We start from the raw sequence: 22,312 nt of genomic DNA, 5'->3' as shown, positions 1-22,312 counted from the left end.
TGGTACTGTACCAGGGTATGGATTCCTCAAGCAGGGTACAGCTGCAAAGCCATGTACCAGGAAGTGGGTACTGGAATACAGGTACCTGTACTGGGATGCAGTACTGGAAATGGAATACAGGTTCCCATTCCAGGATGCAGATCCTGTACTGGGACACAGGGATCACACCAGGATGGGACATGGGGACCAGGATGCAGGTATCCACAGCAGGATGCACAGAGGGGCTCTGGGATGCAGGAACTGGGCCAGGATGTGGATACCAGTACTGGGATGTGAGTGCCAATACTGGGGTGTAGATACCACACTGAGAAGCAGGTATCACGCCAGGAAGCAGTTACCATATTGGGGTGTGGGTACCAGTACCGAGATGCAGGTTCCCGTACCGGGATGCAGGTTCCCGCACCGCGATGTCCGCAGCCGTACCGGGATGCCGGCACCGTCCCACGCTGCGAGCGCCGGGTGTCGGCTCGCTGCCCGTGCCGTGGGCCGTGTCCCGGCGCTGCCGGCGGGGCGGGGCGGGGAGGGGCGGGTCCCGGTTCCCCGCGCGGCGGCGGCGGCGGCGGGGGGTGCTGGGAGGGGGGGGCGCTGCGCCGCGCGCTGCGGCGGGGGCGGCTCCGCTCGGCTCCGCTCCCGCCCCCGCCGCCGCCGTCGCCCCGCTGCCATCGGCGGCTCCCGGCGCCGCCGCTCGCCGCTAGCTCCCGGGCCCGCCGCAACGCGGGGCTGGCGGGGAGAGCCGCCCCCGCCGCCGCCCCCGCCGCCCGCGCCGCTCCCCTGCCCGGTTCGCCGGCCCCGGGCGCGGGGGAGCGGCGGAGCCCTCAGCCCGCCGGGTGCATGGACAGGAGCTCCCTGCTGCAGCTCATCCAGGAGCAGGTGAGGCCGCCCGGGCGGCGCCGGGCACCGGGCAGCGCTCGGGGGGGGCCGCCAGACACCGGCCATCGCTACCGGGGTCGGGGGTGCCCGCACGCTCCGGGCACGGCTGGCGCGCAGCGGGCAGCGCTGCCCACCCAGGGCGGCCACCGCGGCCATGCCAGCCCCGCCAGCGTCCCTTGGTGCCCCTCGTCACCGCCCTGGGGACCCCCCCGCCTTGTGCCGCCGAGAACGCGCCACTCATCTCACTTGTGGCCTCTCCCTCCGTCAGCGCCGGGTCGGATCCTGCCCGCTGCTCCCTCAAGGACGAGGGGTTCTGGGCACGGAACCCCAGCGCCCCCGCCGGGATCTGGGTGCCGCATGGAGCCCCGGGGGTGTCGTGGGCTCGGTCCCGCCGGCGAGGCGGGGGTCTGCACCCACCCCTGTGACCTGATTGCGGGATGAGGCCGTAGAGCATCAGCGCTGCGCGGCGTGGGGCTCTGCTCACTGCACGATGGGGCCTCGAGGGGTTTCCACCCGCGCTCCCCCGGCCCCCACCAGCCCCCCTTGAGCTCCATCGCCTCGTCCCTCCATCCCCACCCAGCCCTGGCCCAGATGGCGGCTCTCCCCTGGGCATGGGGAAAGAATTCCTGGGGCTCAGGAAAAGAAACTGATCCCCCACTCGTCCCCCGCTGATTCCATGACCTTGGCTGAGTCCCCCGGCCCGGGAGCCCCGGTGCTGTCCCCCGTGTCACCCCCCCTCGGGCACAGGGACTCCATGTGAACCCGAGCTCCTCGAGAACTAGCAGCCTCATCCCCGGGAATGAGCAGTGCTGAGAGGGCTGGGGCCTGGGGATTGGGCCCTCCGGGGGGGGGCGTAGGGTGCCAGTGAGGTTGGGGTGGGGGGAGATACACCCCAAAAGCAGAAAGGGGCTCCCCGGCCGCTGACAGGGCTCTTGGTGCTCTTGGGGCAGGTGCCTCAGCGTGTGCCAGTGTGGGGACAGCTTGTGCCAGGTTCTGGCGTGACACACACACGTGGAGCCTGTGGGGTGACGGCTGTGGGGCAGGGGGACGGTGACACCAGGGTGCTCCCGCCCCCCACGGCTGGGGCTGCTCCCATGGGCTGGTGGCCTCTGAGATGTTGCAGGTGCTGTCTGCACCCCTCATCCTACCCTGCACCCCTCATCCCACCCTGCACCCCTCATCCCACCCTGCACCCCTCATCCCACCCTGCAACCCGCTCCGGGCAGCCAAAGCCCTTAGGAATGAGGCTGGGGCTGTTTCCTGCCCGGGGAACAGGGAGGGATGGGATCCCCACCCGGTGGGGATACGATCCCATGTCCCAAGCACTCCCTTTCCTGCCCATCCCAGGAGGATGAGGCTCCTCTCCCTCATTCCCTCCCTGCAGGAGCAAGGAGCAAACCCCACCCGACCTCAGGGTGATTGCAGGGGCTGTGCTCTGGCCGTGGGTGCCCCCTCCCCATCTCCACCCTCCTGTGCCATCCCGGCTCCCTGTCCCCATGAGAGGTCCCGTGTCGGGCGCCCCGTGGCCGCTGTCCCCGGAGGGCTCGGGGCGCCCGGCCTGCTCTGGGAGCCCCGGGGATGGCACAGGGTGCCCCGGGCAGGGCGCGGTGGATGCCAGCGGCCGGCGGCAAGGGCGGCGGGAGGAGGAGGAGGAGGAGAAGAGGAGGAGGAGGAGGAGCCTGGTGCCAGGGCTGCGCGTGTGTTTAGCTTGGTGGCTTCCTGGCTGGCAGGCTGCTGGCGGCGAGAAATAACTGAGTGGGAGAGTGTTGGCTGCGCCGCGGGGAGTTGGGGACAGCGGCACGGCACGGGCAGCAGCGTGGCACAGGGCACCTCTCGGGAGACGGGCCGGGGTGGCTGCGGGCTGCGGTGCCCCCCGCAGAGGCAGGGACAGGTGCCACGGAGCCAGGCGGGAGGCACCAGGGGCAGCAGGAGGTGTCCCCAGGCGAGCAGGGAGCCGCAGCAGTGGCGCCCCGGTGATGCTCCGTGCCGTGCCCGCAGCTCGACCCCGAGAACACCGGCTTCATCGGCGTGGAGACCTTCGCCAGCCTGGTGCACAGCCATGAGCTGCCCCTGGACCCCGCCAAGCTCGACATGCTGGTGGCCCTGGCACAGGGCAACGACGAGGGCCAGGTCTGCTACCAGGAGCTGGTAGACCTGGTCAGTGCCGGGCGGCGGCGGGGACTGGGCGGGTACCAGCCCGGGGTGGGCACCGGGCGCCTCCCTGTGTCCCCGGGGAGGGGGGCGGACTGCGGCGGTGCCCAGGGTCTGCCCTAGCCCGGGATGGCTGCGAGGCCTCGGGGAGGCTCGTCGGGGCTGTGGCACCGGAGGGTGGCACCGGGGGGTGGCCCCAGGCCGGGGGTCCCGAGCTGCCCCCGGGGCACGGCCTCTCCCCGCAGATCAGCAGCAAGCGCTCCAGCAGCTTCAAGCGCGCCATCGCCAACGGGCAGCGGGCGCTGCCCCGCGACGTCCTGCTGGACGAGACCGGCCTCGGCATCTACAAACGCTTCGTCCGCTACGTGGCCTACGAGATCCTGCCCTGCGAGATGGACCGGCGCTGGTACTTCTACCAGCACCGCACCTGCCCGCCGCCCGTGTTCATGGCAGCCGTCACCCTCACCCAGGTACGGGCACGGGGGCGGCGCCCCGCTGGTCCCGGCTGCAGAGCTCGGCAGGGATCAGACTCGGGGAGGGCCGGGCGTGAGCCTGGCTGTGAGCTCCCGGTGCACACAGCTGACATGAAGGGATGTGTGACCCGGGATGTGTCATCTTTGAGCCCACGTGGGTGCCCGCCTGGGGGCAGTGGGGCTGGGTGGTCCCAGTTAGGATGTTCTGGTGCCCACAGAGTGTCTCTGATATGGGGTAAGGGGTTGGGTGACCCCAGCTGTGACTCCTGGTGCCCATGGTGGTGCTGAGACCCCGGACGGTGACCCCAGTCGTGATGTCCTTGTGCCTTGGATGGGACCCAGGAAGGGGCCCAGGTCCAGGGTAGAAGGAATGGGTGACCCCAGCTGTGATGTCCTGGTGCTTTGGCGGACTCACATCTGGGGTGAAGGGATGGAGGACCCTGTTTGTGATGCCCTTGTGCCCACATGTGTGACTCACACCCAGAGCAGTGGGGATGGGTGACCCCAGCTGTGACACCCAGTGGGACTCAGATGTGGGGTGAAGGGGGTAGACAAGCATGGGGTTTGTCACAGATCATCGTGTTCCTGTGCTATGGGGCCCGGCTGAACAAGTGGGTGCTGCAGACCTACCACCCCGAGTACATGAAGAGCCCCCTGGTCTATCACCCCGGGCACCGGGCGCGCGCCTGGCGCTTCCTCACCTACATGTTCATGCACGTGGGGTAGGTCCTGCCGGGGGGGGACACGGGGACACCCCGGGGGCTGCACAGGCTGAGCCCCCCTGTCCCCTCCTGTGTCCGGGCAGGCTGGAGCAGCTGGGGTTCAACGCCCTCCTGCAGCTGATGATCGGGGTGCCCCTGGAGATGGTGCATGGCATCCTGCGCATCAGCTTCCTCTACCTGGCCGGGGTCCTGGCAGGTGGGTGCTGCCCTGGGGGGGGGGGATGACGACTGTCCCCATCCCCCTGTCAGTCCCTGTCACCACCCTGGGAGGGCACAGGGAGGAGCACACCAAGTTGGGTGGGGACGCTGGGCTCTGCTGGCAGTGCCAGCATCACTTGGCCAGGGGCTGGGGGGCAACGCAGGCTGTAATTAATTAATGTAGGCAGTAATTAATTAATGCTGTGGGGGCAAGACCCCATGCTGAGCCCTGTCTGTGCCCCCAGGCTCCCTCACCGTCTCCATCACGGACATGAGGGCCCCCCTGGTTGGGGGCTCGGGGGGGGTCTACGCCCTCTGCTCTGCTCACCTCGCCAACGTCGTCATGGTCAGCCAGGGGACAAGGGGACACGGTGGGGGACAGGGGTGGATGGCTTTGTAGGGTGGGCAGCATGCTGGGGGATGCCATTGCCATGGGGTGACAGCAGGTATGGGATCTGTCTGCAGATTGGGCAGGGTGGTGGAACATTAGGGGGGGATGCCATGGGGTGGCTGGCTCTGTGGGGTGGGCAGCAGTGGTGGGGGATGCTGTGGGTGGCATTAGGGGTGGCACTGTCACAGGGGGACTGCCTTGTGTGACATCATGGAGTGGGTGTGGGTGGGGAGGAGCAGGGGCCTGAGGAGGCTCCATGGAGCACTCCAGGGGCTCTGGCAGAAGCCCCCACCTCAGTGCTGGAGCATCGCGGGGCCAGCCTGTCATCCCTCCATCCATCCATCCATCCATCCATCCATCCATCCATCCATCCATCCATCCATCCATCCATCCGTCCGTCCGTCCGTCCGTCCGTCCGTCCGTCCGTCCATCCATCCATCCATCCATCCGTCCATCCCTCCCTCTCTCTCTCTCCCTTTCCCGCAGAACTGGGCCGGGATGCGCTGTCCCTACAAGCTGCTGCGGATGGTGCTGGCGCTGGTGTGCAGTGAGTACCGCCCCCCGCCCCCCCGGCCGTGCGGGCCCCGCCGCGGGCTCAGCCGCTCCCGCTGTCCCGCAGTGAGCTCCGAGGTCGGTCGCGCCGTCTGGCTCCGCTTCTCGCCGCCGCTGCCGGCCTCGGGCCCGCAGCCCAGCTTCATGGCGCACCTGGCGGGGGCCATCGTGGGCATCAGCATGGGGCTGACCATCCTGCGCAGTTACGAGGAGAGTCTGCAGGACCAGTGCGGCTGGTGGGTGCTGCTGCTGTCCTACGGCACCTTCCTGCTCTTCGCCGTCTTCTGGAACATCTTCGCCTACGACCTGCTGGGGGCACAGATCCCCCCCCCGCCCTAGCCAGCTCCCCCCCGCCCCGACTCCACGGTTGATTTGGTTTCCGAGCCCCCGGTGGAGGGGCTGGGAGGGTCCCCGCGCGTGACATGGGGACAGGCCACCCCCCGCCCGCCTGTCCCCTCGGTGCTAGCGATCGCGCCGCCCTCCGCCCCGGGCTGCGCCCCTCGATGTCCCCTGCCGCCCCCCCCGCCGTAGCCCCGTCCCCAAAGGATGCTTCGGCCCTGCCCTGGCACCGCCAAGCCCCCGGGGTGCCCGCAGGGCTCGGAACGCACCTCTCGGGAGGGAGCCGGAGCAGCGGGACCCCCCGCCGGCTCCCGGACCCCCTTCCCAGGGTGGGGGCTGCCTCGCTGCCCCCCAGGACCTGCACTTTCACACGAAGGACTGGTGCCAAAAGAGGAGCGATTTATTTTTCTATGCCAAAATAAATATAAATAAAAGAAAGAGGAATTTAACGAGAAGAAGGATATGGGGAGAGCCCGGCAGGAACCAGCTGAGACAGGCACGACTCGTTTTGGCGGTGCCCTCGGCGGCACAGCCCCCCCGCTCCCTTCCCGGCCCCCCCCGCTTTGCTGCCGGCCGCCCTCCCGGGACAGGGGCTGGCCCCGGGATGGGGGCGCGGGGGGTCCCCGCTCTAAACCCCACCCCCCCCAGACCTTTTTGGAGTATAAATAAATATTTTGCACACTGCGGGGCTCGTGTCTCTGTCGGGGGAGGGGATTTTGGGGTGCCCCCCATCCTTGATGGGAGGAATGCGGGTGCCGGGGCTGGCTGGTCCAGGGGCGGGGGGCGTGGCGGAGGGGGGCACAGCCGGGCTCGGGGCTTACTGGAGCAGAAAACTGCGGGAGAAGTGGAGCGGCACCCGGCCGAGCCCCCGGGGCTGGCAGCGAGGGGGGCACATGGGTGCGGGGGAGTCGGCACTGAGACCCCCCCGGCCCACCCCGCCCCTCCCGCCGTGGTGCACAGCGCGCTGGCTGCAGGCGGCCGAGCCCCCCACTCACACCCTGCACCCCCTATTCACACCCACCCCTCATCCAGACCCCCGGCTCCCCACCCCCATCACTCCATGGCATCTCCTCCCTGGACCGTCACATCCCCACCGCCCCTTTTCACCCCTGTCCCCTCCAGCCAGGCCCTCACCCATCCTCCCACGCCCTGCTCCCATCAACCCCGCTCAACCCCCTAAACCGCCCCCCAGTCCCTCCATCCATCCATCCATCCATCCATCCATCCATCCATCCATCCATCCATCCATCCATCCATCCATCCAACCCCACTGAACCCCACAAACCACCCCCAATCCCCCCCACCCATCCATCATCCCCGTTCAACACCATAAACCACATATAGGCCACGCCCACTCGCCACTGACCACGCCCCCAGTACCCTCCCATTCTTAGCCCCGCCCCTTTTCCAGGCGCACCCTGTCCCCACCCTCTGCCCGATAGACCACGCCCACAAGATAAAGTCCCTCCCCTTATCATATTAGCCCCGCCCTCCGCTCGGCAACCCGTCCCTGCCCTGAGGCCCCGCCCCCTCCCTACAAGCCCCGCCTTACCCCAGTCCCTGCCCAGCAGGCCCCGCCCTCAGCCCCCGCCCCCCGGCGCGCGCGGCCCCGCCCCGCCCCGGAAGCGGCGCTGTCGCAGTGCGCGGCCGGAGCGGCGGAGCCGGAGCCGCCGGGGCCGCCCGAGCCAGCGGAGCCGCGGCCCCAGCGCCGGCCCGGGCCGCGCCATGAAGGGCAAGGAGGAGCGCGAGGGCGGCGCGGCGGGGCCCGGCGCGGCGGGGCCGGGCGCGGGGGGCGCGGGCGGCGGCAGCCCCGAGAAGAGCCACAGCGCGCAGGAGCACAAGGAGCAGGGGAACCGGCTCTTCGGCGGCCGCAAGTACCCCGAGGCCGCTGCCTGCTACGGCCGCGCCATCGTGAGTCCCAGCGGCGCCCCCGGCCCGAGCGGGACCGGCCCCCGGGACGGGAGTGCCGGCGAGGGGACGTCCGCACCGCCGTCCCCAAGGGCCTGGCCTGGGCACCCCCGGGACGGGACACACCAACCTCCCCCTGGCCTCGATGGCCCAGGCTGGAACCTCCCCCTTGGCCTGGACACCGTCCCGGAGCTGGCCTGGCCAACCCTGGGGTGGGGTCCCCAGGGAAGGGACACCCCCGCCACACACCGGGCCTGGACGCCTGCAAGATGGGCCTTCCCGCAGGCTGGACATCTCCCGAGCCCTGGCCTGCGTATCACCAGGGTGGAACCTCCTTGGGCTGGGCACTGTTCCTCCTTAGGGCCTGGCCAAGATACCCCTGAGATGGGACCCTTTTAATTTGGACACTGTTCCCTCACTGGGCCTGGCTCCTGCTGGAGGGGCTGGACACAGCTCTGGGCCTGATTCCCCCTTCCTGGGCCCTGACTGCCACCCCTAGGCCTGGTCTAGGCACCCCCGGCCCTGGCCCCCTCTCAGGACTTGGACATCCCCAGCCCATCCTCTCCCCAACCCAGCTCCAAGCTGGACTCCAAGCCCTACAACCCCCACGGAGTGCCCCCACCCTGAGCCTGTTTCCTCTAAACCCTACACTGTCCCTGGGCTGTGCTGGCTAGGGCAGAGCCACCCTGGGACATTCGGGGTGTCAGGGGGACAGTCCCCTCTGGGGGCAGGGACATGGGCTGCCCTATGGGGACCGGCCCCAGCCTGTCCCCAATCCATGGCAGCACCTCCCCATGGGGTGCACGCCCTGGCTGGCACTGCTGGCCCTCCCTGCCCAGGGTGACAGCGCCACGCCGCTGGCTCACCGAGTCACCGGGCTGTCACCCGGCTGTCACCCAGCGCGTCCTGGCCACCAACATGGGCCTGTCCCCACAGAACCGGAACCCCTTGGTGGCCGTGTACTACACCAACCGGGCCCTGTGCTACCTGAAGATGCAGCAGCATGACAAGGCGCTGGCCGACTGCAAGCGGGCGCTGGAGCTGGACGGGCAGTCGGTGAAGGCTCACTTCTTCCTGGGCCAGTGCCAGATGGAGATGGAAAACTACGACGAGGCCATCGCCAACCTGCAGAGAGGTGAGCGGGCATGCTGCCACTGTCCCCTACTCCTGTCTGCTGGGAAAGGGCCAGGGAGGGTGACGGGGATGCCGCTGCTGGCGCTGAGGTGCCCTTTCTCTCCTCAGCTTACAACCTGGCCAAGGAGCAGCGGCTGAATTTCGGGGACGACATCCCCAGCGCGCTGCGCATCGCCAAGAAGAAACGCTGGAACAGCATCGAGGAGAAACGCATCAACCAGGAGAATGAGCTGCACTCCCACCTGACCAAGCTGATTGTGGCCGAGAAGGAGAGGTACCGGGGCACCTGGAAGGGCTTTTTGAGTGCCACCGGGCTGTCACAGCTCTGTGTGAGGTGCCTCTGCCAAGCCCTGTAGCAGGGAAGGGAGTGACAATGTTCGGGTGGGGGGGGGAAGTTGATTGACACCTGGGAAAGGACAGGGATACCTGAGACAAGCTATGACATCACACTGCTACATCCCATCCTCCTGATCTTCCACTCTGTCCTAGGGAGCTGGCAGAGTGCCGAAAGACTCAGCAGGAGGAGAACACAGACGAGAGCCGGAGCCGTGTTCAGCTGGCCAGCATCGAGGCCAAACACGTGAGTGAGGGGCTGGGGGCTTCCTCATTTCATCCTCATCGCCATCCTCATGCTCTGCTGCAGCCAGGGAAGCTGTGGGGCTGCAGCTGTGCAGGTGAAAGCTGGGAGACCTTGGGACACAGCACAGTAGCCTTCATTCTGTAGCTCAAGCCACCAGTGCAGGGCTGTTGTGTCCCCCCATGATAACTTTTCCTGCTCTGTCACCTCTTGTCCCAGCCTGGCAGCAGTGACACCTGCTGTGCCTGTTGTTCCCTGAGGAAATACAAGTGGCTCTTGGCCACATGTGGGTCTGGGTGCTGGGGACTAATCCCAGATAAAAATAGGCCCACGAGGGAAGGTTATTTGTAAGCTGGATCACTCCTGCCAGGTTCAGCCAGGAGCTGCACAGGCAGAGGGGCCACCAAGGACCTGCCCCAGTACCCATGGTGGGAGGCTTTGGGGCTCTCCCTGGGGACCTGTAGCCCCTGCACACCAAGGACCCCTTCTCCTCAAGGGCTTCTCTTTCAGGACAAATATCTGGCAGACATGGACGAGCTCTTCTCCCAGGTGGATGAGAAGAGGAAGGTGAGTGTGGCTTAGCCTGTGTTCCTGTAAACCTGCTGTGTACCCTGCTCCCCGCTCTGAGCCAGCACCACCTCCCAGCCCACTCTCCTGACCCAGCTGTGCCTCTCTCGAGCCAGAAGCGGGACATCCCTGACTACCTGTGTGGGAAGATCAGTTTTGAGCTGATGAGAGAGCCCTGCATCACACCCAGCGGGATCACCTACGACAGGAAGGACATTGAGGAGCATCTCCAGGTATTGCCAGGCCAGGGGCAGGGGGCTTTCCCAGGACCTTGCCTGGGTGGGAAGGCATCTCTTTGCTCAACTCAGGGCTCCGCAGGCTCCTTGGGTTTGCTCCCAGTTACCTGCCCAGGCAGCTCCCTGTGGAGCAGGTGCTGCCAGGCCCTGCCCAAAGCGGAGGTGGCTCTTGGCAGGGGTCTCGCACCTTGGCCTGCCCTCATCCTGCTGGGAGGCACCTCCCAGGGGCTCTCTCCTTGCCGTGGGCAGGTGCCCGGTTGGTGGGGCAGATGCCACGCGGCGCTGGCCTCACGGCCACCCGCGCCCCGGGGCCGAGCCCGGGCACGTGGAGTAACCGGTTCCACCGCGCCTCCTCCCCTGCAGCGTGTGGGGCATTTCGACCCGGTGACGCGGAGCCCCCTGACCCAGGACCAGCTGATCCCCAACCTCGCCATGAAGGAGGTGATAGATGCCTTCATCTCGGAGAACGGCTGGGTGGAGGATTACTGAGGGGCCGGGGGTGGTGCTGGCCCGCCGGGTGTGCTGGCACAGCTGGCTCTCCCCGGACTGGCACCATGCCTTACTCGCTCTCCGGCTGTCCCCCCTCTGTCCCAGCTGCCCCGGGCCTGGCGCTGGGCGAGGGCATGTCACCATGTCCCCTTCCCAAGGAGCTGCAGCGGCTGGGCGGGCACCACGGCTCCCTGGCTCCCCGTCCCGCTCCAGGACGTGCCTGGGGGTTGGAATGCTGGCTCCTCGGCAGTGGCCTCACCACCATGTCTGTCACCCCCTCAGCCAGGGCAGCCACAGTCCCCACAGAGCACGTCCTGCTCCAGGGATTGCCACAGGGGCTCGCCGGGATGAGCACCTGGAGCTCCATCCTTCCCTGTGTTTAGAGTTGTTTCCTCCTCCTTCCACCTCCGGCCTGGCCAGGGTTGGGTCCTCTTCTCAGTAAACAGCCACTTACCGGGATGCTGCTGCACCCTCTGGCTTTTCCTGGGAAACAACTGCCCCAGGGCTGGAAGGGGCTGGTTCACACCTCCCCTTCCCCACTGGGGCTGTGGTTCCCTTAAGAACGACCACCTGGGTTCAAGTTCATCTTCCTTTTAATGAAATCCCTTTAAAACCCCACAAAAAATAAGAGATTTGCATCCAACTGAGATTCCAGCGTTTCGGTCGGCCGATGGCCTGCCTGGCTTTTGAGTGCCCTCTGGAAGTTTGCCAATGTCCATTAAAAAAAAAAATATATATAAAAGAATAAAAAAAAATTCAGCAATAAACGTGGAAAAGGATCTGGAGTGGTTCACAGCAGCCATTTCTCGGGATATCCTGGCTGGGGAATCAGTGTCATCCCATGGGGAGCAGGTTTGCTCCAGGGATGTAGCAACACACAGCGTGCTTCAGTAAAACAACTTTAATCTGGGGGGGAGGGCAAAGACCAGTAAAAACCAGAACTTTCTCAGGCAGTTGGTCCCAATACCAGTGTCCTGTCCCTGAGGGTGGCAGGAGCTGGAGCTTCTGGCCTGGCTGGCACGGTGGTGACGTGTCCTTGTCCCTGCCAGTCCTAGCCCAGGAAGGTGGAGATGAAGACGCTGGTGTCCAGGTTGAGTGTGGCGTGCCACCAGCGGTCAGGGAAGTACAGCACCTGCAGGGGACACCAGTGGGGTCCCACGGCTCTGTCTGGGGAGCCTGGGGTCCCCCCAGCCCTGGCCTCACCTCCCCAGGGCGCAGGGTGCACTCCAGCGGGCGCTGGGCCGGGGGCAGCGTGGGGTAGGTGTGCTGGAGCCAGGCCAGCGTGCTCTCGTTGGGGTGGAAGTGCGGGGTTCGATCCGGCGGGTACAGAAACCAGCGCTGGAAGACACCGCGGGCACAGCCCCTCCCAATTCCCCTCCGGCCCCTCGGGCTCGGGGACACCTGGGAGGGGCTTGTTTCTCTCTCCCCTCCCCAAATCCTTCCTTCCCCTAGGGCTCAGCTCTCACCTTCCTGCCGAAAATCACCTCGGAGAAACCAGGGCCGTGCCAGTGGAAGGGAACGCCAGAGCCTGAGCCTGGTGGGAGCGGAGGGGTGGTGCTGGGGAGAGCCCCCAACTCTGCCCCAATCCCATCCCAATCCCATCCCAATCCCGTCCCACACCCACCTGCGATCCCAAAACTGTAGGCGGGGCTGGTGCCCGGGATGCGGAAGGGAGGGGGCACGTAGTGCTGGAAGAGGGGACCCCACTCGGTGAAGTTGTTGTCCCCGAAGAAGTAGAGGGTGTCTGGAGGGACACGGGAGCTGAGCCCGGCGAGGGGAGGGGGCTGCATGGGACGGGACGGCGCTACCCACCGCTGGGCACTACCCACCGCTGCCCAGCCGGGCCGGGTCCTGCGGCTTCAGCAAGTGCTCCACGTACTCCTGGAACGGCACATCCACTGCGGGAACGGAGGGATGAGCGGGAGAACGGGAGGGATTGAGCGGGGAACGGGAGGGATGAGCTGGGGAACGGCAGGGATGAGCGGAGAACGGCAGGGATGAGCGGGGGCAGCGGCAGCCCGGCGGCCGGGCAGGGCCCCGCACTCACCTTTGCGGTACGAGTAGGTGTTGGCCGTGCTGAGCCGCACCGGGAAGGGCCCGAAGGCCGCCAGCAGCTTCTCCCGGGTGCAGAGGGCTCGGAACGCCTGGGGATGGAGCGCGGGGAGCCGGGATGCTGCCGCCGCTCCCGGTGCCCCGGGAGGTGCGACCCACCCCTGTTCCCTCGCGGCACTCACCGAATTGTCCGTGACCCCACCGAGGATCACTGGCCGGGAGAAGGCGAACCTGGGGGCGACATCCAGAGGGGTCCCGCACGGGCGGAGCACCGGGACCGACACTGAGCCATCCCGGGACACCGGGACCGGCCCCGACCCACCCCGGGGCATCGGGACTGGCTCCAAACCACCCCCGGGGCACCGGGATCCGTCCCGACAGCCTTCCACCAGGTTCTCCCCTAGGACTCCCGGGTCTGCCCCCCCATTTCCCCCGCCGCTCCCCGTTAGCCCTCCCGGTGCTCCCGAACTGACCCCGGCCCTCTGTCTCGGCGCCGGGACCGTGCCGGGTCCCCCGTACCGCTGCAGGAAGAGGGAATAGGTGAGGGAGGCATCGGCTCGTTCCACGGTGCAGCGTGGTTCCTCCGGCACCGTGCCCGCCAGCCTGCAACGGGAGACTCCGCTCGGCACCGGCACCGGCACCAGGACCGGCACAGGGGCCGGTTCCGGGGCAGACCCTGTCCTTACCAGCCGCCGCCCGGAGGGTCGGTGCAGGCGTCGGGCCGGACCCAGCCCAGCGGCAGCAGCAGCAGCGGCAGCAGCCGCGCCGCCGCCGCCGCCATCGGGACCGGCGCCGGAGACAGCGGGAACTACAATTCCCGGCATGCACCGCGAACACACGAAAAACGCGGTCCCGGGCCAGGCGCGTCGCTACGGGTCCCCGTAAAGGCCATCACTTAAAGGGGCAGCGGAAAGCGACACCACGCTGGCTTAAAGTGGCCTCCCGACACAAGGGGACAACAGCAGGGGACACCGAGGACACCGCAGGGCCGGGACCTCCCGCCCGAGCGGGTCCGGGGCCCATCCCAGGGGTCACTGCATCCAGGCGAAGCAAAGACAGGAGTCAGGGCTCGAATCAACTGCTGGTTTGTTTTAATCCAGTAAAAAACGGCGGGGCAGGGGGTTGCCCCCCCCAGCCCTTATTTACACAAATAAATACAGGGAGGGCGGTGCCAGGGGTAGCGGGCAGGGCCCTACTCCCCCCCTGCCCCACCCCGCTGCCAGCTCCCCTGCGGGCTCGGGGGGGCTCAGGTGTACTCGCAGAGGTGGCCGCAGCCGGCGGGGCAGTGGGAGCTGGTCTCCAGCCACTTCATGATGTGCTGCAGGTGGCCGCCGTGGCTGCAGCCCTGGCACCAGACGAAGAGCCCCTTCACCACGTGGTGACACACGGCACACATGCTGGCACACTGCCGACACCTGCAAGGGGACATTCGGGTGGGTGTGGGCAGAGAGAGCCCTCGGGGGGCAACAAGAGGGAACAGGGGCACCCAGCCCATCCCCCTGTCCCCACAAGCCCCTCTGGGACCCCTCACCTGTCGCAGATCCAGCCCCTGTTGCTCATGGGCCGCTTGCAGTTGCTGCAGTTGACGTGTAGGGTGGTGGAAGCCTGGTTGAGGCAGTTGATGGCACGGCAGGTGCTCAGCTTGATCACCTCGTTGGAGATGTTCCAGAGCTGGAAGCGCTGCAGCAGGTCGATGTAGGATGTGTACCAGTGCTCCTAGGGACAGCCACAGACAGCTGAGCCTCCACAACCACCCTGAAACCCCCTCAGGACCCCAGCCCTGCATCCCAAAGGCAAGATTCCCCTGGGGGGCTCAGCCTGGAGAAAAGGAGGCTTGGGGGGACCTTCTCACTCTACAAGGCCCTGACAGGAGGGTGGAGCAAGGTGGGGGTCAGGCTCTGCTCCCAGGGAACAGGGACAGGACAAGAGGAAATGGCCTCAAGTTGTGCCAGAGGAGGTTTAGTTTGGATATTAGGGAGAATTTCTTCATGGAAAGGGTGGTCAAGCAGTGTCACATTGCAGTGGTGGAGTCACCATTGCTTGGGGATATCTAAAAGCTGTGTTGAGGTGGCAGCTGGGGACGTGGTTTAGAAGTGACCTTGGCAGTGCTGGGGGAATGGTTGGACTCGATGATCTTAGAGGCCTTTTCCAACCTAAAGGATTCTGTGATCCTCTGATCCCTGTAGTGGGAGAACAGCTCTGCAATGCTGGGGAACAGCATCAACAGGGCTTGGGCACCTCCCCATCCTGGCCCTGCAGAGCCCACCTGAAATCCCTGCCAGGACTATTGGTGGGGCAGGTACCAGAACCCCGGAGCTGCTCACTCTGCCTCAGAGCTGGCCTGCCAGGGGCTGGAGGAGAAGGGACGTGCCCCAACCCCAGGCAGGACCCCATGACATCGGGATGCACCCCCTGCGGGTCCCAGCAAGGCATGGCCCTGCCCTCAGGGGCTGTACCTGCGTCTGCTCATCGATCTCCTTGCGGATGCGCTCTCCCAGCACGATGAGCACGGACACAGCCGTCTGCACGTCGCCCTGCTCGGCGTAGAAGAGCAGCGTGTCCCGCACGATGGGGTTGAAGAAGTCGGAGGGCAGGCGGTTCTCGTAGAGAGAGTGGGAGATGGAGATCAGCGAGAAGGACTCCACGGGGGTCAGCGACACCGTCTCGGCCTCGTTGCCGCTGACATGAGGGGAGTCGGCCTTGTCCTGCAGGTGGTCCAAGGCCGACGGGTTGTCTACGATTTCGTGGCGCAGGGGAAAGGCTTCCTGGGGAAGGCTGTATTCCTGCTCTTCGGCTGCAGGGATCAGCAGGAGAAAACCCGACTGTGTGGCCCCGCATTTCTCTTCACAGAGAAAAGCAAGACACAATTCTTCCCAAGAACAATTCTTATCATTAGCTGTGCCTGTGTTGTGCCAAAGTGGAAATCAATATGGAGATTGTTTACCCAAAGCCGTGGTGTTTTTTTTTCCTAGGCCTATCAGGCCTAGGAAAAAAAAAGAGTGTTTGTGTGCTGGGACTGTTGGGTGACAGTCACGAGATTCAGTGCAGTGTGTGCAGGGTTGAATGCTTGGCAGACTCAGTTTTAGGTGTATAGAATAATACAGTATAATAAAGTAATTAATTAGCCTTCTGATATCCATGGAAGTCCTCCTCATCATTCTCTCCCCTCCTTGGGGCCATCACAGCGTTGCTATACAGCTGGGACAGACAACACCTCCCCCTGTGTGCTCACCATGCGGGTTCTCGTGGTCCATCATGTACAGGTCATCCTCGTCTGCCTCCACATCCCCGAGCAGATAATCCGCAGGGACATCACTGCCCTCTGTCTCCTCATTGTCTGTGTGTCCAGGGAAAGAGAAATCAGCTCATTACACCACTGGATCCACCCTCCCAGTGTCCTGCCTGGCATGCCAGGCTGTGCCTGAGCCACACAGCTCAGTCCCCCACCACTGTCACTGTCACCCCAGGTCATGGGGGAAAGCACCCTGGGGCTCGGTGCCCTTCACCCTGGGGCTGCAGCACATCCAGCCACCCCAATCCACAGGATGAATGCCCCAGTTTATGCCCTGTCTATGGCTGAGGATGGAACAGCCGTGGGACTGGACTGTGCCCACCCAGAAGCGTTACCCTCATTGTTGATCAGGGTGGAGGAGGAATCCATGAGGATGTTTTCTGAGCGGCTTTCTCCTTTGCTGCGGTCCAGCCTGGACTCGCTGCCCAGCCCAGCAGGGATATCTTTCAGGTTAAAGCTGGGGAAAAAAGCCAGATTTAACAGTCAGAGGAATATAAAGTTTCCATTTCAGCCAGCAAACAGCCTGGATCCAGGTGTCCAGTTGCAATTTGAATGGAGAAACATGAGATAGGGCAATATCCCTTTGTGGGCAGAAGCCACCAGTGGCCACTGTGTGACTTACAAATAAAGACACATTGTGACTGTGATCACAGCCCTTCCTCCAAGCCTGGTAGCACTGCACATGCACTGCAAAGGTCTCCCTGAAGAATTCCTGAGCTGAGCAGGTTCTTGGCTCCATCTCCTTCCCCTCAGAGGCAGGTGAACAGGAGCTGCCTTGCTCCAAGTTGCCTGGCTGTTAGTTATGCATCACCAGCTTGGCCTTCACTGAGCTGGAGAAGGGAAGGGCTGGGGCTGGAGCAGAGCCCAGCTCCCCAGGCTGCTGCCTGCCGTGTCTCAGACAGGCACAGCCACCCAGCTGGAGGCAGAGCTTGGTCAAGGACAGGGCTTGTTTCCTTTGTGTTATTTGAGGATCTGTCACTCAGTGTGGGAACCCGGTCCTGCGAGGTCTGACAGCTCATTTGGAGTCCTCGCCCCACACGTTTATGTCATTGAGAAGAGGAAAAACAAGTTTTCCTGCTCCATCAGCCCACAGCAGGCTCCACGCCAGCGAGCTGCTGGCAGAGCTGGGCTGTGCTCTACCTTGGAAAGGCTCCAGAAGAAAACCTCTGCACACCAGCAGTTCCAGCTCCAGCCATGAGACACCTCCTCCATCCCCAGCCCTTGGTCACCATCACTGCCCTGGGCACTGCTGAGGCCTCACCTCAGATCCTGGGGGCACTTTTGGGGCCCTCATGACAGGAAAGACATTGAGGGGCTGGAGCATGTCCAGGGAAGGGAACAGAGCTGGGGAAGGGGCTGGAGCACCAGGAGCAGCTGAGGGAGCTGGGGGGGGCTCATGCTGGAGAAAAGGAGGCTCAGTGGGGGCCTTCTGGCTCTGAACAACTCCTGACAGGAGGGGGGAACTAGGGGAGTCGGGCTCTGCTCCCAGGGAACAGGGACAGGAGAAGAGGAAATGGCCTCAAAATGGCCAGAGGAGGTTTAGGTTGGATCTTTGGAAAATTTCTTCATGGGAAGGGTGGTCAGGCACTGAAACAGCTCCCCAGGGCAGTGGTGGAGTCTCCACCCCTGCAGATGTTCAACATCATGTAGATGTGGTACTTAGGGACTTGGTTTAGTGATGGCCTTGGCAGTGCTGCTGGGGGAATGATCTCAGAGGACTTTTCCAACGTTAGAGATTCTGTGATTCATGAATTCAGTAACTGCAAAGCCGGTCCCAGCCCCATGCCCCACCACAGGCCAAACTTTGGTTGAAGGAGAGAAGGGAGCAGTGTGTGAGGCTGCACAGATTGAGGCCAGGCTGGCCACACCAACATGTAAAATGGCTTCGTTCAAACAATGCCAACATGTAAACCAGCACAGCCTGAGGCTGAGGGAGAGCTGTCCCTGCTTGCTCCCTGTGTCTGGGGCAGGTTAGTTATTATGTAGAAATTGTTCCCTGTGAGGGTGGGCAGGCCCTGGCACAGGCTGCCCCTGGATCCCTGGCAGTGCCCAAGGCCAGGCTGGACAGAGCTTGGAGCCACCTGGGATAGTGGAAGGTGTCCCGCCCACAGCAGGGGTGGGATGAGATGAGTTTTAAGGCCCCTTCCAACCCAAACCATTCAGGTATTCCATGATGTGATTCTATAACCCTATCCCAGCCAAGGAGCCATTCCCACTCCCCCCCTCACAGAGCTATCCCCCTCATCTCACTGCTCCCTGCAGCTCCCACCCCCTGTACCTGTTCATGAGCGGCAGGGCAGTGCTGCCTTTCCCCATGCTGTGGTTGAGGTTCGTGGACGACACGGTGCCGAGGCTGGAGTAGATAATCCTCAGCATCGTCCACGTCTGAGCCACCTGTGCAGAACACATTCCCTGTCAGACCTTCCCAGGCCACCACCCCCTGCAGCAGCCATCCCACAGCTCACCTGGTTGCGGTCCAGCCCCTTGGCCACCTTGGCGTTGTGGTCGCAGAGCTCGGCCAGCGGCCGGCCAGCCAGCGCGTACTGCTTGGCCGTGTGCACGAACCAGTCCATGCTACCGCTCTCCACGTCCGTCTCGAACACGCTCAGGGCGCTGGAGGACGAGATGTACTCAAACTGCTCCGTGGGGTCCAGCTTGCGCTTGAAGAAGATGGGGTGGCGCCGGTCGCCGATGTAGGGCTTGCGGTTGGAGTCGGAGGAGATGAGGCTCTCTTTGGCGGCGAAGGCCAGGTCCCCATAGAGGCTGTAGCACAGCCCCTCGGGGTTGGCCCGCTCGATGGGCTGGCTGGCGTCCTTGAAGATGTGCTGGTAAAGGGTGCTGTCCTTGGAGCCCGAGAGGAGGAAATAGGGGTCGTGGAGGTGCCGCCACACGATGCCCGTGGTGACGTCCTTGTGCTCCTCGAACATGGCGGAGGGGATGAAGGGGCGGCGCACGTCCCACACGTAGATGTTGTGGTCCACCATCATGGAGCAGGTGGCAATGTGGTGCTTGCACTCGGGGCGCCACTTCACCCGCGCCACCGAGGCGATGGTCTGCACGCAGTAGATCTCCTTGGCCCGCGTCGTGTTCATGTCCCACACCTTCACCATCTTGTCGCGGCCGCCCGTGGCCAGCCAGCCCCTGGGACAAGGAGGGATCAGCGTTCACCTCTGTCCCCACCGTGGCACAGAGATGCTCACAGCACAGGTGTGACCACATCCACACCGCAGGAAGGCAGCTGGGCTGCAATCCCATCCTCCCATGAGCTCCCATGGCACCTCTGCTCTGCAACAACCAGGTCAGGCAGAACCTCCTTCCTGCCCCCAGTTATGGCTCTGTACCTCTAGAGCCACGTCCCAGCCAGACCAGTTCCCTCTGGCTCTGCTTTCCACTGGCCAGGCACAGCAGAGAGGAAAAGGCCATTCTGAATGTATTTCAATGCCTCTCCAAGATCAGGAGCAGTGGCAGCACTGCCTGGCAGGGAGTGAGGAGGGACCTACACACTGTAGCAGCTCCTTCCAGGTCTTTCCCAGCAACTTCCCAGGAAAGGCAGGAGGCAAACACGACTGAACACAAGCAAGCTGTGTCACTGAGCAGCCAAGTAGTGCCTTCCTCAAGCTGAGCACTGGAGCAAGAGGCTGCTGTGACACTGCTATACACAACCATAAGACACCCAGTGTCTCAAACACCCCTAATTTATCAAAAAACAAACCCCAAACACTCTTACACTACCCCAAATGCTCAAAGCAACAATCACTTCTATCTCCCAGCAACTTCCCAGCCCCTGACACAAGGGGACAGGGTATCACAGACAGTGCTTTCCCCCACAAAATCACAGTCCTGTTTTTAGGGTCTCTCCTGTCCTGCAAGGCTGGGTGGCTGGCAGGGGCAGGCCCCACACCCACCTGTCCTCTGGGTGCCAGTCACAGCAGAAGACGGGCCCGTTGTGGGCCGTGAACATCCTCTCGTAGCGGTCGGGCCGGCGGATGTCCCACAGCTGCACGTTCCCATTCTCGAAGGTGGCGGCGAAGGTGAAATAGTCCCGGATGCTGAACTGCACATCACGCACGCTCTCTGACTGGCCTGGCAGGGGACACAAGGTAAGAGCTCCAGCAAAGCTAAAAATCCCACTGCAAGAGCAGAGAGAAGGTAGCAGGAAGTGCTGTGACTGTCTTCCATCTCCCACACAGACCCAGCTAGTACTGAGAGGCAAGAAAAGGCACCAAAATGCCTCTCAGCTCCTTCTTTCCCTGCTCCGGGCATCACACCCTGAGCAAACCCTCCTCTTGGGCAAGGGGAAAGACAAAGCCCCCAACGCCTGCCCCTCCTAAGGGTGAGGGGACAAGCAAGGAAAGGACAAAGCTCCCAAACTCTGCTACCCCACAGGGAAACAGGACAACAAGAGCCAGGTTTGTACCAGAGAAGGTGCTGACAGAGTCCTTCTTGCGCAGGTCAAAGCACTTCATGTAGCCATCCTGGGAGCCGCTGAGCAGCATGTAGACCTCGGTGGGGTGGAAGCACACCTTGTTGACAGTGCGCTTGTGCTCCGTGAACAGCTGGTCCTGCTTGTTGCGGGACGGCTTGCCCAGGTTCCAGGTGACCACCACGCCGTTGGTGGCGGCGGTGGCCAGCAGGTTCTCGTCCATCTGGTGCCACACCACGTCGGCGCAGCTGAAGTTCAGGGAGGGTTTGCGGCCCACACGCAGGTTCAGCTTCTCCACAAACTGCTCCTCCTCGATGGAGTAGATCTTGAAGATGTTGCGGCCGGCTACCACCACCTGGGCAGCGTCCCGGCACACGCTGATGGCGTTGGCAGGGGCATCCAGGTGGCAGAACATGGTGCGGCCAGTCAGCGCATTGCCCCCCAGGGCAGTGGTGACCCTGGCCATCTTCTCCATGGCTGTCCTCGGGGCGCTGTCCCCTCTCCAGCAGGCTGCCTGCACACCCACACGACCACCCTGCTCCACCTCAGCCAGAGCTGGGCAGGAACAGGCTGGGCTCCTGCCAGGCCCTGGTGGCTTGGACTGCGGCTTCTTGCGGCTGCATCAATGGGCTGTGGAGGTGAGAGGCCACAGAGCTGCCTGTGGGAGGCAGATACAGCCCCACTCCAGGTTCTCCTCCTGCCACCCTCTGTGGCTTCCTCTCAGGGAGCTCCTGAAAACCCTCTCTGGGTTCCTTCTTCCCTCCTTGGCCACAACCTGAGATGTTTTGCTGTTGCTGATAATCTAGGTCAAGTACAGCGCTGTGGCTGAAGTGAGCAGCGTCTTCAGCACAAGGTGGGGTGAAGTGAGGCCACAGTCACCTCCGTGGGGCACTCGGAGCTTTAGAGCCTGCAAGAACCAGGGGATGACCCTTCTCTAGCAGGGGGGGCAGCAGTTACTCCAGGCTTCCTGGAGGGATCACAGGGTCCACGGGCTGTGTCCTTCAGAGCCAGGCTGAGCTCCTGCCACAGCACTGCCCTCTCCTGCCAGGTCCCACTGATCCCTCATAGCTCACATTCCCACCTGCTCAGGGCCCCTTCCCACCCTCAGAGCACCCTTAGGGTCCCGTCCTACTCCTGAGGCCACTCCCAGCCCCTCATATCCCACATTCCCACTCTGTCAGGGTCCTCTCCTGACTCACAGCCCTCTCACACTCCACATCCCCCTCCGGCTGACCCACAGCCTCCCGGACCCCTCAGACCCCACACTTCCCTCTCTGCAGGACCCGCTCCTGACCCAGAGCCCCTTCAGGACCCCCTCCAGCCCCTCAGAGCCCACTCAGTGCTCCCTCAGAGGCTCCCCCACCCTATACCCTCCTCAGGGCCCCTTCCCACACCTCAGAGCCCCCGGGGCCCCTTCACAACCTCCTCCCGCCTCACAGAGTCCGCTGCCGCTGCCTCTCGGTCCCGCACCCCTCCGTGCGAGGCCCCGGTGCCGCTCACGAAGCCATACCCGGTGCCGGTTCCCGCGCCGGCAGCTCGGGCCGAGCAGGCCCCGCCGCCGCCGCCGCCGAAGTCCCGCCAGGCCACGCCCCCTTCCGCCCTGGGATCGCCCCAGCTGCCAGACCACGCCCCGTTCCACCACTGGGGCCCGCCCCCACCAGACAGACAACGCCCTTTCCGATGGCTGGTCACTGCCCCTGGCCCCAGGCCACGCCCCATTACGCTGCCTGGATCCTCCCCCTGTCGACTGACCACGCCCCTTCAGTCTTTCTTGTGGTTCAGCCCCGCCCATCTGTGGAAAGACCACGCCTCCCCAGCTCTGGTCCGCCCCTGCCCGTAGACCACGCCCTCGTCATAGACCACTCCTCTTTTCCGTACCGGACCCGCCCCCCTGCATCAGGCCACGCCTCTTTTCCGACCCGGATATCCATCAGGCCC

The 22,312-nt window shown here is 64.3% G+C and overlaps 4 protein-coding genes across 11 annotated transcripts; 2 read left to right on the top strand and 2 right to left on the bottom strand.

Moving 5' to 3' along the window:
- The first annotated feature begins 765 nt into the window (after window positions 1-765).
- RHBDL1 (rhomboid like 1) lies at window positions 766-6,365 on the top strand. 3 transcript variants are annotated; one of them, XM_050980202.1, is made up of 8 exons: window positions 766-870; window positions 2,869-3,000; window positions 3,267-3,491; window positions 4,068-4,216; window positions 4,300-4,412; window positions 4,660-4,760; window positions 5,292-5,352; window positions 5,425-6,365. In XM_050980202.1, the coding sequence occupies exons 1-8, from the start codon at window positions 832-834 to the stop codon at window positions 5,694-5,696; spliced, it is 1,092 nt and encodes a 363-aa protein (XP_050836159.1). In that variant the 5' UTR covers window positions 766-831; the 3' UTR covers window positions 5,697-6,365. The 3 variants fall into 3 exon arrangements, with proteins under 3 accessions (XP_050836159.1, XP_050836158.1, XP_050836160.1); XM_050980201.1 differs by having other exon boundaries at window positions 2,869-3,027; XM_050980203.1 differs by having other exon boundaries at window positions 806-870; window positions 1,139-3,027; window positions 5,425-6,364.
- A 952-nt stretch (window positions 6,366-7,317) lies between these two features.
- Window positions 7,318-11,386, top strand: STUB1 (STIP1 homology and U-box containing protein 1). The gene is made up of 7 exons (XM_050980204.1): window positions 7,318-7,607; window positions 8,541-8,739; window positions 8,847-9,012; window positions 9,228-9,318; window positions 9,826-9,882; window positions 9,999-10,115; window positions 10,482-11,386. The coding sequence occupies exons 1-7, from the start codon at window positions 7,422-7,424 to the stop codon at window positions 10,605-10,607; spliced, it is 942 nt and encodes a 313-aa protein (XP_050836161.1). The 5' UTR covers window positions 7,318-7,421; the 3' UTR covers window positions 10,608-11,386.
- Window positions 11,387-11,493: 107 nt separating this feature from the next.
- Window positions 11,494-13,471, bottom strand: JMJD8 (jumonji domain containing 8). The gene is made up of 9 exons (XM_030229630.2): window positions 13,346-13,471; window positions 13,179-13,262; window positions 12,842-12,890; window positions 12,655-12,751; window positions 12,437-12,505; window positions 12,232-12,351; window positions 12,074-12,141; window positions 11,811-11,945; window positions 11,494-11,739 (listed from the first exon to the last, which is right to left on the bottom strand). The coding sequence occupies exons 1-9, from the start codon at window positions 13,438-13,440 to the stop codon at window positions 11,659-11,661; spliced, it is 798 nt and encodes a 265-aa protein (XP_030085490.1). The 5' UTR covers window positions 13,441-13,471; the 3' UTR covers window positions 11,494-11,658.
- Window positions 13,472-13,728: 257 nt separating this feature from the next.
- WDR24 (WD repeat domain 24) lies at window positions 13,729-22,014 on the bottom strand. Of its 6 annotated transcripts, none has more exons than XM_018916163.3 (10): window positions 21,885-22,014; window positions 20,369-21,281; window positions 19,857-20,034; window positions 18,417-19,092; window positions 18,230-18,345; window positions 16,287-16,408; window positions 15,892-15,996; window positions 15,116-15,453; window positions 14,191-14,375; window positions 13,729-14,074 (listed from the first exon to the last, which is right to left on the bottom strand). In XM_018916163.3, exons 2-10 carry the CDS (start codon window positions 20,847-20,849, stop codon window positions 13,906-13,908), a joined length of 2,370 nt encoding a protein of 789 aa, XP_018771708.1. In that variant the 5' UTR covers window positions 20,850-21,281; window positions 21,885-22,014; the 3' UTR covers window positions 13,729-13,905. The 6 variants fall into 6 exon arrangements, with proteins under 6 accessions (XP_018771708.1, XP_018771707.1, XP_009090244.1 ...); XM_018916162.3 differs by having other exon boundaries at window positions 21,812-21,961; XM_009091996.4 differs by having other exon boundaries at window positions 21,797-21,960.
- Window positions 22,015-22,312: the final 298 nt, after the last annotated feature.

This window comes from Serinus canaria, chromosome 14 (genome assembly GCF_022539315.1).
Source record: "Serinus canaria isolate serCan28SL12 chromosome 14, serCan2020, whole genome shotgun sequence".
Taxonomy (NCBI): domain Eukaryota; kingdom Metazoa; phylum Chordata; class Aves; order Passeriformes; family Fringillidae; genus Serinus; species Serinus canaria.
The sequence above is the reverse complement of the archived record's forward strand: the minus strand, read 5'-3'. Positions and strand labels throughout refer to the sequence as shown.